Source organism: Cajanus cajan, chromosome 1 (genome assembly GCF_000230855.2).
Source record: "Cajanus cajan strain Asha chromosome 1, NIPB_CcT2T_4, whole genome shotgun sequence".
NCBI lineage: Eukaryota > Viridiplantae > Streptophyta > Magnoliopsida > Fabales > Fabaceae > Cajanus > Cajanus cajan.
Genome location: NC_138517.1, coordinates 541,388 through 554,630, shown reverse-complemented (window position 1 = coordinate 554,630; position 13,243 = coordinate 541,388). Strand labels below are relative to the sequence as shown.

The 13,243-nt window shown below is 33.3% G+C and overlaps 1 protein-coding gene and 1 long non-coding RNA gene across 3 annotated transcripts; one reads left to right on the top strand and one right to left on the bottom strand.

Moving 5' to 3' along the window:
• The first annotated feature begins 282 nt into the window (after nt 1-282).
• Nucleotides 283-9,531, top strand: LOC109804188 (transducin family protein / WD-40 repeat family protein). Its single transcript, XM_020365980.3, has 18 exons — nt 283-540; nt 638-665; nt 766-866; nt 947-1,150; nt 1,228-1,471; nt 2,089-2,264; nt 3,121-3,203; nt 3,655-3,727; nt 4,493-4,558; nt 5,361-5,403; nt 6,013-6,152; nt 6,409-6,621; nt 6,749-6,833; nt 6,991-7,285; nt 7,692-7,950; nt 8,335-8,557; nt 8,681-8,904; nt 9,030-9,531. Exons 1-18 carry the CDS (start codon nt 415-417, stop codon nt 9,177-9,179), a joined length of 2,733 nt encoding a protein of 910 aa, XP_020221569.2. The 5' UTR covers nt 283-414; the 3' UTR covers nt 9,180-9,531.
• LOC145956434 (uncharacterized) lies at nt 9,028-12,651 on the bottom strand. Of its 2 annotated transcripts, XR_014432746.1 has the most exons (5): nt 12,377-12,651; nt 12,088-12,281; nt 11,747-11,934; nt 10,057-10,553; nt 9,028-9,781 (listed from the first exon to the last, which is right to left on the bottom strand). It is a non-coding gene; the product is annotated as an uncharacterized LOC145956434 (long non-coding RNA). The 2 variants fall into 2 exon arrangements; XR_014432745.1 differs by having other exon boundaries at nt 9,028-10,553; nt 12,377-12,635.
• Between the last annotated feature and the right edge of the window lie 592 nt (nt 12,652-13,243).

Genomic DNA, 13,243 nt, shown 5'->3' with positions numbered 1-13,243 from the left:
TATAAAGTACTTATCATAAATTTAAAAAGTAATTTATATGTTTAAAAATATTTATTTATATAAATTTTAAATATAATTTATGTATTTAAATATAATATTTATTTATATATAATTTATTATATATAATACACGATAAAATAATAATAAATATATAAATTATGAATGTCAAATTTATGTTTAAAAATTAAAATTAAAATTTTACTATTTTATATTAAAATTAATTAAAGCGCATCAGTGAAGAAAAAACAATGATTAAAAGAGAGGGAGGGAATAGTGCGTGTTAGTTTTCATTTCAACTGCGCAAGCGCAACATAAAACCCTAACTCCAAAACCCTGAGCACTGTGAGTAGGCGGTGTTGGGTTAAAACCATCTTCTTCTTCATACCATAGAAACCAAACAGAAGAATAAGAATTATGGGCATATTTGAACCTTACAGAGCAATCGGATGCATCACAAGCAGCGTCCCCTTCTCTGTTCAGAGACTCGGCACTGAAACTTTCGTTACTGTCAGCGTTGGAAAGGCTTTTCAGATTTATAATGTAATTTATCACCCTCGTGTAAAGGACTTCTATTAGTTTTTTTTTATTTTTTTATTTGTTAAATTCACTAATACTGATATTAATTTGTTCTCTGCAGTGTGCCAAGCTCAATTTGGTTCTCGTTGGTAAGACTCTACTTTTTCCTCTTTTTTTTTTTTTTTTTTAATAAGACTCTGGAAACTTAATAATTTTTGGTTCTTTTAATAATTGTAATTTTCCGTGAAGGTCCTCAACTGCCGAAGAAGATTAATGCTCTTGCTTCCTATCGCGATTACACTTTTGCTGCGTATGGAAACAACATTGCAGTTTTCAAGCGTGCTCACCAGGTTCTCTACATAATGCTCTGCTCTTTCTGTATTGTTATTTCAAAGCTTTTAAGAAATTTTAACATTGGATGTCTTTTCAGGTTGCAACTTGGAGCAATCATAATGTTAAGGTTAAGCTGCTTCTGTTGTTCGGAGATCATATTATCAGTGTTGATGTTCGTGGCAACATGTTCTTGTGGGCATTTAAGGGAATTGATGAGAACCTTGTTCCATTTGGGCACATAATGCTAGGTGAGAAATTTAGCCCCAGCTGCATAATGCATCCGGACACTTACCTAAATAAGGTAAACATCCTTCTCTCTTCAGAATATTCATAGAAGTTGTATTTTGGTTTCTTTATGATTGAGAAGCATGTAAGCAGGTTCTTATTGGGAGTGAGCAAGGTCCTATGCAGCTTTGGAACATTAGCACAAAGAAAAAGATTTTCGAGTTTAAGGGATGGAATTCACCCATCTCCTGCTGTGTTTCATCCCCTGCCTTAGATGTTGTTGCAATTGGCTGCATAGACGGAAGGATTCATGTTCACAACATTCGTTACGATGAAGAGTTGGTTACATTTACACATTCTTCACGTGGTTCAGTGACCGCCTTATCTTTCAGTACTGGTAGGAGCAGAAAGGTTTTTATTCAAATTCATTCATGCATTGCACTTGTTACAGTGCTTTTATTGTAGATGTCATACTACTTTACAGATAATTTATTTGTATTTTGTTCGTCTTAAGCAACATTTAATTTTGTATTGTCTCTACTTTTAATTTGTCTCATTTTTTATTTTTTAGAACAAAAAAGATTAATATCTTTTAGGATTTCTGTTGACTGATAATGAGATCATTAAGTAAATTACATAATTACTTGCTAATACAATAATACATGTGTTTTTGAAGCCTTCTTCAAATTAATTGCTTGTGATATTTGAACAACCAACATTTTACCATTAAGAGTCTCAGAATTCTTTTGATCCTCCTTAAATTGAATACGTCCAGCTTGACGTACTAAAATGGGGTTGTGGTATTAATCAACTTGATTATTTGTCTTATAGAATATATTTCTTTAGTGTTCTTGTGTTACTTTTCCCTGTCAGAGAATTTAACCCATTGTCTTCTTCCAATAAGAATATATTACTTAAATCGAAGAACTGCTTCTGTTCAAGTTTTTTTATATTATTTAGTGAATTAGTGGTTTGTGCTTATTTTATTTGGTTTATTTATTTCACCTATTTTAGATGGACAGCCTCTTCTAGCTTCAGGAGGTTCATCTGGTGTTATAAGCATATGGAATCTGGAAAAGAAAAGGCTCCAGTCAGTTGTAAGAGAGGCTCATGATAGCGTGATCACATCACTACATTTTTTTACTAATGAACCAGTGCTAATGAGTTCATCAGCAGACAACTCTGTTAAGGTAAGAATTATTTTGACGAAGATGCACACATGTGTATATGTGTTTAAATTAACCTGAAGAATATTCTTTTGAGTGTAACTTTAGATGGTTATCTGTTCAAATTTTATAGAAAAAAAAGGAAGTTGTTTAAAAGATGGTAAGCTTGGGTGTCTGCAATATGATACCAATTATTAGCAATTTAACATTATTTTCATTAATGATAATTTCTTCTCATAGAAAATTATTAATTTTTAGTGAATAAAATCAGCTAAGTTTTTGTAAGGTTGAGTTAGAATTAAACCCACATTCTAAGATAGTATTAAAGTCTATTATTGTGATTGTTGTTGGACCTATTGTGATCTTTACTATCAGGCTATTATCGGATCACCCGCAGATGTTCAATCATGCAAACTTAACCTTTGAGATGTCTAATTCTCAGCGTATATTGGAGATCTCACATCAACTAGTGGTTTAGACAAATTAGTGCGTATAAGTGGGGGACAACCCTCTCTTTACAAATCAATTTTATAGTGTTAAGTTAGGCCTCAATCCACATTTTAGTATTCTTTACTGAGTGAATATAGTTATTAGTTTCCAGCTTGATGACTTTATACTGGACTATATTTAGTCCTTTGTACTTTACTAGTTATTATCATGGCTGAAGTTTGTGATCATATCATGGTCCATTTTGGTTCATTTTCCTTTTAATGGAAAGTGTTTCTGAGAAACTTTTTTGGTTCTATAAATAGGATAATTTATTCTATGGAAGGATAAAAGTTTTTCAATTTTCACAATTGGTGTGAATTATTTTTTGAACTTTTTTACTTAACCATTCCTCCTGATGATGTGAGAAAATATCTGTATTTTTTTTCCTCAGATGTGGATTTTTGATACAAGTGATGGTGATCCTCGTCTCTTGCGGTTTCGAAGTGGGCATAGTGCCCCTCCCCTTTGCATAAAGTAATAATTGTTTTCCAGTTTATTTATATATGAATGTTTTTTGATCAACTTTGTTATGTACATGTTAATGTCTGTAAATATTATACTGTGGTGCATTTGGTTAGAAAGTAATGATTGGACTTTTTTTTTGAAGGAAGAATTCTATTGATCATTAATTATGCTTTGGAAAACTATTGTTTTCTGGGTCTCTCTATGTGAGGAGCTATTTTGCCGAGGGAATATAGAGCTATATAGTTTTGCTTGAGATTTTTTTTGTTCCTTTTCTGTGGGTGACTTATTATTTTTGCAAAGGAAGATTCATTATCCTGAAAGATGTTTAATCAAATGGCTTAAATTAAGCTATTCGGATTTTTTTTCCGGATTGTGACCTTATTACATAATGATTGTGATTTTGTACTTTTAATTAAACATGTACCACATTACTTACTCATGCTTGCAAAATATATGGCAGGTTTTATGCCAATGGAAGACATATTCTATCAGCAGGTCAGGATCGCGCCTTTCGTCTTTTCTCTGTAGTTCAGGTTGGTTATAATTCATTTATAGAGGATGTATTTCTAGAGAAATATTGTTTTGTTCTAATTATGCTCCCCCTCTCCCTCTCCTCCCAAAAAAAATGTCCCTATTTATTTGGAAAAAAGAGTTTATTGTTTCATTACTGATACTGGCAGGTAAAATTATACACAACATTGCCAATGTGTGCAGATAATTTTCTTTGACTATTAAAGATCATTCTGAAAATTTATTCCATGAAACCAGGTGTCTGTAGTCCATTGTTGCCTATTATCAACAGTCAAGGATGCAACCAAAGCTAGTCCTTTGCTAATTCGTATTAAAATCATAGCCTTTTCTCTAGTTTCTTCAGGAAAAAAAAAAATATACACAACATTGCCAACGTGTCAGACGATTTTCTGACTATTAAAGATCACCGTGAAAAATTTATTCCATGAAACAGTTGTCTGGAGTCTATTGTTGCCTATTATCACCAGTCAAGGATGCAACCATAGCTAGTCCCTTGCTAATTCATATTAACGAAATAGTCTTTTCTCTTGTTTCTTCTTGTATGGTTACCTAGTTCTTTGGATGCAATGCCAATGTGCATTCGGATATTATTAAGTGTATATTTATATTTTAATTCTCGAGCTGGTTGGCATGCATATTTATTTTTCACCTCTACTATATTGGCTATACTTCATAGCTTAATCTTTTCTGCCTGTTTTCTGTGCATTATGTACTCAATTACTTTCCCCACATTTACAACATTTATGTATTTATTGAAATTTTATTAGGATCAACAAAGCAGGGAGCTTTCTCAACGGCATGTTTCTAAACGAGCTAAGAAACTGAAAGTGAAGGTATGACTGGTGTTCTTGTTTTGACTTATTGTTGAAACTGCACATAAAGACTTTTGGAGCTGTTTTGCCACAGACTTTGCTGGGGTTGGTTAGTTACGGGTAGTTCTGGTTGCGTAGCTGGTGGGTTGAGTAGTATGTTTTGATTTCCTTTGTTTTCTGTTGAGTTTTGAGTTTTTTATTTTAAACTCTTCACTCTAGTAAAAATATTTTTAAGCTAGAACCAGCTCATGGTGCTTCAACCTGCAGATTCTATCTCTTTTTTCAACAAACTTGTCAGAGAAGAGTAAAATTGGATCTTTCAATGGTTCAGACTTAGATTCAACTCGTGATTTGTTGACATCTTGTATTTGTTGAGTGCAGTACATCATGGTTCTTTTATGCCATGTTCAAACTTGAATGTCAATAAAAGGGAGATTGTAATTATTTTAATTCTATAAAACCTGGTTATTAGATTGTTGATAGCTTTTATCCCAATCAACCTTGTAAATGGATTCAGGTGATAATGCCTCAATTGGGCTTAAGCTATATGTCAACATGGGTAACGAGTGGAATAAGAAGTGTGTGGTACTCTGATTCTTTTCTTTTTGTTTTTGAACAATCCATATTTTATTGAAAATATCTGGTAGTTGGTAACCTTACTTTATTCAATTTAATGATTATGGTGCATTTAGTTATATTTGCGTTGTTATTACAAAATAACTGCTGCTTGTGTGAACTCTAAGTTTGCAACTTGTGTTTTACGTACTTGAATTCAAATTATCTAGTTATCCTCTTATGATTTGTATGTATGTGTGTTGCACAGGTGGAAGAAATAAAATTAAAGCCTGTGATTGCATTTGATTGTGGTAAGTTCTGTTTTGGCATTTTTTTTCATTCAGGTGGAATTGTGCTAAAGACCAAACTTATAAATGGAACTTCAGCTAATGACTTGATGTTTATATGAATTGCTTCTTTTGATTTGTTAAAAGCATAAATGAAGTTGAACTGATAAATGAATGATTGATGGTTATATAACCATAGGTTTACACAGGTCAATGGTGAATGACAATATTTGTGTTACCTTCCTTCTAGTTTGATTAAGATTTAGTAATTGTCACAATTTTGGAGTTAAAATCATTGAGATAGGAGAAAGTTACTCTGAACTTGCAGGATAAGGGGTCCTTCATAAGAAAACAGGTTAAAAATTAAATAACAAAGGAAAGGAGAAAACATCAATGGAATAAGAATAATGCTGCCTAATCTCTCTGCATGTGTTAAGGAAACGCCTTTAGATACCATTTGCTTTAGAAGCCAATCACCAAATATTGTCCCAGATTAGCTGTTGAGTGAAAGAATAGACATACATGTGTATGTAGTTTATCTTTTATCACACTTGCAGAATTCTTTGCTCAATGGATTTATTATATAAACTGCTGTCAGAAGTATGACATAATCTTTTCTTGTGTGAACTTCAGCCGAAATTAGAGAACGTGATTGGTGCAACGTGGTTACTTGTCATATGGATACTGCCCAGGCATATGTTTGGAGACTTCAAAATTTTGTTCTTGGTGAGCATGTATTGAATCCATGCCCTGAAAATCCAACACCTGTAAAGGTTAGGAATTCCATTCCATTCAATATTTTCTGTTCCCTGACAATCATTGCTTTCAAAGGCGATATGTGAAAATTGTTGTACTTATGTTAGTTCCTTAGTTTTGTTGTTTCAAATTTATTTTAATAACGGAAAATCCATTGGATGTGTGGCATAATAACAATACAAATGTGGCATTTTTCTTAGGTTGTCAATATTTAAAAGCATGTTGACTAACAGGGATGGGTTTTCGCTGACTACTGCTTTCATATGGTAACAGGCTTGTGCCATCAGTGCTTGTGGCAATTTTGCCTTTCTAGGGACAGCAGGTGGTTGGATTGAAAGGTTTAACCTTCAATCTGGAATTAGCAGGGGTACTTACATTGACTTGTCAGAATCAAGAAGTTGTGCTCATGATAGTGAAGTAGTTGGAGTTGCTTGTGACTCAACAAATACTCTCATGATAAGTGCAGGATACCAAGGAGATATAAAGGTTCTTATTTGCTGTTTGAAGGCTCTCTAATTACCACTTGTTAAAGTTAATAAAGAGCAATCGTAATCACTCTGGTTAGCATAGCTACATTACACTGGAAATACTGATATAGTACATTTAATTGCAGGTTTGGAATTTCAAAGAACGTGATCTTAAATCAAGATGGGAGATTGGTTGTTCTGTTGTTAAGATTGTTTACCATCGTTATAATGGTAAATTGAATCTGTTACTTTTCTTATTCTATTATCCATGTGTTTTGTATATTCCTAATTCTTGTTTTGTTAAAAAAATAATTATGATGAGAGAAATTTCTGCTGTATGATTCATACACTCGGGTCATGAAGTGATTAGAGTTTTAATAATTTTTAGGTCTCCTGGCTACAGTAGCAGATGATTTAACAATTCGATTGTTTGATGTCGTGGCTCTTAGACTTGTTCGTAAATTTGAAGGCCACAAAGATCGTATAACAGATTTGTGCTTCAGTGATGATGGGAAGTGGCTTCTGTCATCTAGTATGGATGGAAGTCTTAGAATTTGGGATGTAATCTTAGCAAGACAGATAGATGCAATACATGTTGATGTACCTATCACAGCATTATCTCTGTCCCCAAACATGGATATATTAGCAACTACCCATGTTGATAAAAATGGAGTATACCTATGGTAAGTTTTCAAATTTATTTTCTAGGCACAGTGAACATAATTTTGCGGATAACATTTTCCATTTTTTCAAATGTTTATTGCATTTTTGATATATATCCTTTTTTCGGCTTTGGCGTGTAAATTCATTATAAGATGAGGATACTGATTTTCTCGAGTGAAGGTTGTTTCTAGAATCACTAGAGATGTATGCTTAGCTGAGGTGACATTCTCCATGTAAAACATTTCCACTATCATTTTTCTTTGGAACAAACAAAATATTGGTTTTGTTATATTGCTGAAAGTTACGGACAATACTGAATGGGAAAATTGTTATTTGTGATTAAATGACGTTGAATGGTTCTATTAATTGAGAGGAAGTTAAATATGTTAATCAAAAAACATTTTTGACAGTGAGAAATTTTATCAGGGTAAACCAGTCGATGTTCTCTAGTACTTCAAATGTAGATTCGTACGCAAGTGGAAAAGAGGTTGTGAGTGTCAAGTTGCCATCTATCTCTTCTGCAGAACGTTCTCGAGATGAGCATTCTGATGAGCTGGTGAATGCATCTCAACCTAAAGATGCACTGGATTTTCCAACTCAAGATAAGCAAATACCGGAATTAGTTACACTTTCACTACTGCCTAAGAGCCAGTGGCAGAACTTGATCAATTTGGACATTATAAAGGTCTTCACTTCCCAGCAGTATTCCTTCTCATGATACGAACTTTTGTGTGAAACCTTAGGGGGATTTGGTTTGAGAAAAATGTTTTCTATTTTCATTTTCTGTTTCCACTTATAATTACAAAAATTTCACTTTACTTTCACTTTGTTTCCAATTTTCTAATGTAAAACTATAAAAAGTTGTTTTCATCATTTCCCCTCTCAAATCTTTAAATATAGGAAACAAAATGAAAACAAGATGGCATTTTTGTAATTAAAAGTGAAAGCAGAAAGCTTTTTTACAAACCAAACATCCCCGTATTTCCTTCATTTTCATTTCTATATTCTGTTATGCTCATAAATGATATCTAGTTTGTCCTGCTTGTTGATTATGAACTATAAATTCCAGGTTCGCAATAAGCCTATTGAGCCTCCGAAAAAACCTGAAAAAGCTCCATTCTTCTTGCCTTCCGTTCCATCCCTCTCTGGGGAAATATTGTTCGAGTCTGATAAGTTATCATTAAAGGAGAACAATGGAACAGATGATGAAAACCAAATGAAGAAGACAAGATTAGATATGCCACAATCACGTTTTCTGTATCTTCTTCAAAGCTCAAAAGAGACAGACAATTGTAAGAGTCCATCTATTTTCTTTTTATGTGCATCTTGTATGTTGATTGTGGTCAATTAATTATAATTTTTCTCTGAAAATTTATATTGCAAGCATCTCTAACATTTAACATTCCATATTACAGATGCAGCATTCACTGATTATATTAAAGGATTATCTCCATCAACTCTGGATATGGAGCTTCGAATGTTTCAGATCATTGATGATGATGATGATGGTGATCAACAAAAAGCAGAGAAGAGACCTGAGTTGCTATCAATAGAACGGCTTCTAGATTATTTTATTCATGAGCTTTCCTCAAGAAATAATTTTGAGTTTCTACAAGCTGTCATCAGGTTATTTTTGAAGGTTAGGGACTTCTTTCCTTTTGCAAGTTTGACTGTTTATCTTGTTTAAATGAATGTGATATTCCTTTTCTTGTTTTGTTTTTTTTTTTTGCTGATTTTATGTTTAAAAATTTCTCATCTTGCCAGATACATGGTGAGACAATTCGGCAGCAGTCAAGCTTGCAAGAAAAGGCAAGGAAGCTTCTAGATATTCAGTGCATGGTATGGCAGAGGGTAGATAAATTATTTCAAAGTTCGAGGTGTGTGGTTGCGTTTCTTAGTAATTCCCAAATTTAGGTGACGAACCTTCAACTTGCAAATGGCGACCCTCGAGTGATAGCAAAGACAAAGAAAATGAAAACAAAATATTGAATTAGTGATGGCAAGCATTTGTTCTTGCATCTTTCCGTTGGATTGTTAGAAAAGTCAGGGCAGCAAATTTGTTAAAAGATGGTGATGAGTTTTTGTATTATCATTGTCAATTTTTGAGGGTGATCTTGACGAGGAATTCTTGTAACGGGATAAAATAGTATGGTGTGCACAACATGCCTGAGCCTTTTTTGTAACGCGAATTTGTATCACAGCCAAATTGCAATTTACATTATTCATCTGTGCTTTATTTAATAGAAATTTACAAGCGTTTATTCCCTTTTTTTTCTCCTTTACTGGTAGTTTTGTAGCTGACGGTAGATACAAGAGATGGGGAAAGTAATATACAAAATCAGAAAATAATATCTTAGGACTTGTTTTTGCATGATTATGCTGTTGCTCTTTTTATCCTTTGCCAGGACAAAGCAGCACGCAGCTTTGATATTCTCCAAGGGCCCATATGGGAAAGATGTTTCTATATGTAGAGTAATTGGAAGTACAATGCTTGTTGAAGACCCGTGATTTCCTTCCTACACAAAATCATGTTAGGTACTTGGAGATGTATAGATCACTTGTGACAAACGGATTTAAAAGGATCAGAGTTTCGTATGGTTTGCTATCATGTTTTCTTTACATCAGTAGCTAATCAATAACTAGAATACCATGACTGTATCGAAATACATTTATCCCATTTAAAATAAGAAGGATTACCTTAGCTTGACATGCTGGCTTGGTTTATGTACAAATGGATTAATAAAAAATTAATTTTACAGTATTGAAATAGTGGTTGTGACTTGTTACATACCTGTTGGGGAAACTCCCAGTTTTCCGTTTGTGAATTGATCAAAACCTTTGCCGCACGATGCAATGGAGTTGGATCTCTTTGGGCCTATTTACCATAAAATAGATAAATGATGACCCATTGCATCTCTTTGGGCCTATTTACCATAAAATAGATAAATAATGACCTAAGAATTATGATTCTAAAAAAATAGGTTCTTTGCTATGGACGAAAATCACCTGTCCCCTATTCGTGTCCTATTTCCTGTCCCACCAATCAATAAAAGCCATGTCAATTATATAGCCACGTCATTCTGATTTGAGTTAGAATAAAAAACTAACGGAGTTAAAAAATGTAACCGATTCTCATGTTTTGTTACATTCTTCCGCGAACAGATTCAAACATTAATACCTGGAAAATGAAAACCCCACACTTGTAGGCTTTGTAATTCTTCTCATCCTCTACATTGTGGAACCCCTATGCGTCTCTCATTTGTATACAAACAAAAGTAATACTCAAACCTAAAAAAGAAATCATAATTCATATAATATGAATTAAAGCAGCGAGAAAAGGAAAGTAATAATATGAAACATCTCAACGAAAAAAGCAGCGAGAGGTTTAGTGGTGAAGAGTGAAGGAGGAGGGTGCTGCTGCCGCCTGCAGTTACTACCATTTTCTTTTTGGATAGTTTTTTCTTTCCTCAACAAAGCATATGGATCACCCTCTACATTGTGGAACCCCTATGCGGTTACATTTTTTAACTCCGTTAGTTTTTTATTCTAATTTATTTTTTAACTCCGTTAGTTTTTTATTCTAACTCAAATTAGAATGACATGACTATATAATTGACATGACTTTTATTGATTGGTGGGACAGGAAATAGGACACGAATAGGGGACAGATGATTTTCGTCCCTTTGCTATACCTGTCCTGCTTCTATAAGTGTCAGTATAGCCCATGCAATGTTCAAGAGATCTCTTAATTAAAATGCGTGATGATGGATAAAAGTTGTTGTGTTGTGAAGTTAAAATGTTATATTGTTAAGTTGTTGTGTTGATAAGTTGAATAATTATGTTACTATGTTGTGAAGTTGATGATTAGTTGTGTTGTTGAGTTTGACATATAATTGTTGCTGAGCAATTGATGTTGTTTATATAGTTAGCTTAATTGTTTCTATATATGTGTTTCTTTTACATATAAGCTTACCCTTATTTTTTCATGTTATTATTATTATGATAGTAGGGTAAGATTATATTAAAAGGTTCGTTTGATGAATGATCATGTTAAAGATAACTAATTCATTTTGTTCTATTTTAATGAAGCGTGTAATAATTATTACTTGATTTACAATTAAAGACTTTCATGTTTTACAGTCTAATATTTATGTGTACAAGATTTAGTTATAATCTCTCTAAAGAAATTTATGTTTTCAGTTATTTATTCTTTACACACATTTCATATCCATGAATAGCTAAATTATGAATATTGTTGAAAGGAATAGACATGTGATAATTAATGTGTAAATAATTTGTTGCCAAAAGTTAAGGGGAGTAGTTTGGCATTTATGTTTGTTAACTCATGATTGAAATTTGATCTCCAATTTAATCATGAAGTCGTGACCCCACTTTACCTCTATAGTTTAGGAAGGAGTTATACTTTATGACTAAAATAAAAAGAATAATTTCTTCCATCTCCATAAATTAAATACCATTACCTTATTAACGGAGCCAATACAATTGTAGTTAGTGTTTTCATCTGATAGTGTATATGCTGTATTACATAATGGAGTGCTTTCTCCCTTAGTTTGCAGCAGGGCCAGTGGACGAGAAGAGGTTCCCCAATATTGTGAAGAAAACCCCATAAAATAGTTTGAACCATTGGGCATTCATGGTACAAATCGTCCTGCAATAGTTTGTTAACAACATATTATTATCAGATATATTTCCTTTATAGTAAGATTAATAATTTTTTGTTCAATATTACAAATATTTGTTTCTCTGCTTGAGTCGTGAGTAGATATGAGCTATTTACGTGAGCTGGAGACATATAACTTACAATAAAAAAAGAGAGAATGATATATATCTTGGCACATAAATTTTGAGCTCAGTTCCAGTCGAGTAGATGATAAGGAAGGGTGTAGAGCTCTCTTCTGAGGGATAAAACAATTTGGTTGATAGAACCCACAAATCTTCTACCGTATAAATACGACATCGGTAGATACACCAGTCGAGAATGACACCACATCCTTCCTGCAAGTGCAAGCACAGTAAAATGTGTGATTTATTATGAATTCGAAAGTAAAAGTTGTAAACATATTCTTAAGTAGTTTAAAATTCATGAGAACCTGGATGGAAAGGAAGAAAGTAGGGAAGCAGCCATATCTCCGGAGGAATTGGTTTCATACCTCTCCATTCGTACACGCCGAGAACCTACACATTATTCAAAACCAATTACCACATACATTTTGATACCCAACAGATATAAAAGATGGCTCAACAAATGTTGCAACAAGGTATTATATGCCCTAGCACGAGCTCATTTTCATCTCTTATTTTGTTGGTTAAAAAAAAAGGGCGACACTCGGAGATTTTGCACAGATTATAAAACTTTAAATGCCATTACTATTTAAGATCATTTTCCTATGCCAACTGTATATGAATTACTGTATGAATTGTGTGGTGCTTAATACTTTTCTAAGTTTGATCTTCAGTCCGGTTTCCACCAAATTTTTGGTTAATCCCACAAATGTATACAAGACAGCCTTTAGGATTCATCATGGCCACTATGAATGGCTTGTCATGCCATTTGCCCTTACTCATGCACACATTTTAGTTCTTAATGAATCAAGTATTTCAAGCTGTTTTACGGAAATATGTCTTGGTATTCTTTGATGATATACTAATATATAGCCCTACCTGGCATGATCATCTACAACATTTGGCTTTTGTCTTGTCTACCTTGCAACAACAGGTGCTGTTTGTGAAGCTTTCCAAATGCTCTTTTGGCTTATCAAAGGTTGACTATCTTGGGCATACTGTCACAGGTCACGGGATTGCTATGGACAAACAAAAAATCCAAGATGGTATTATCTTGGCTACCCCAATCAATGTCAAATAGATTAGGAGTTTTCTTGGTTTAATAGGCTACTATCGACGATTCATGAAGTCATATGCTACCTTAGTTGCCCCTTTCACTAACTTACTAAAAAAAG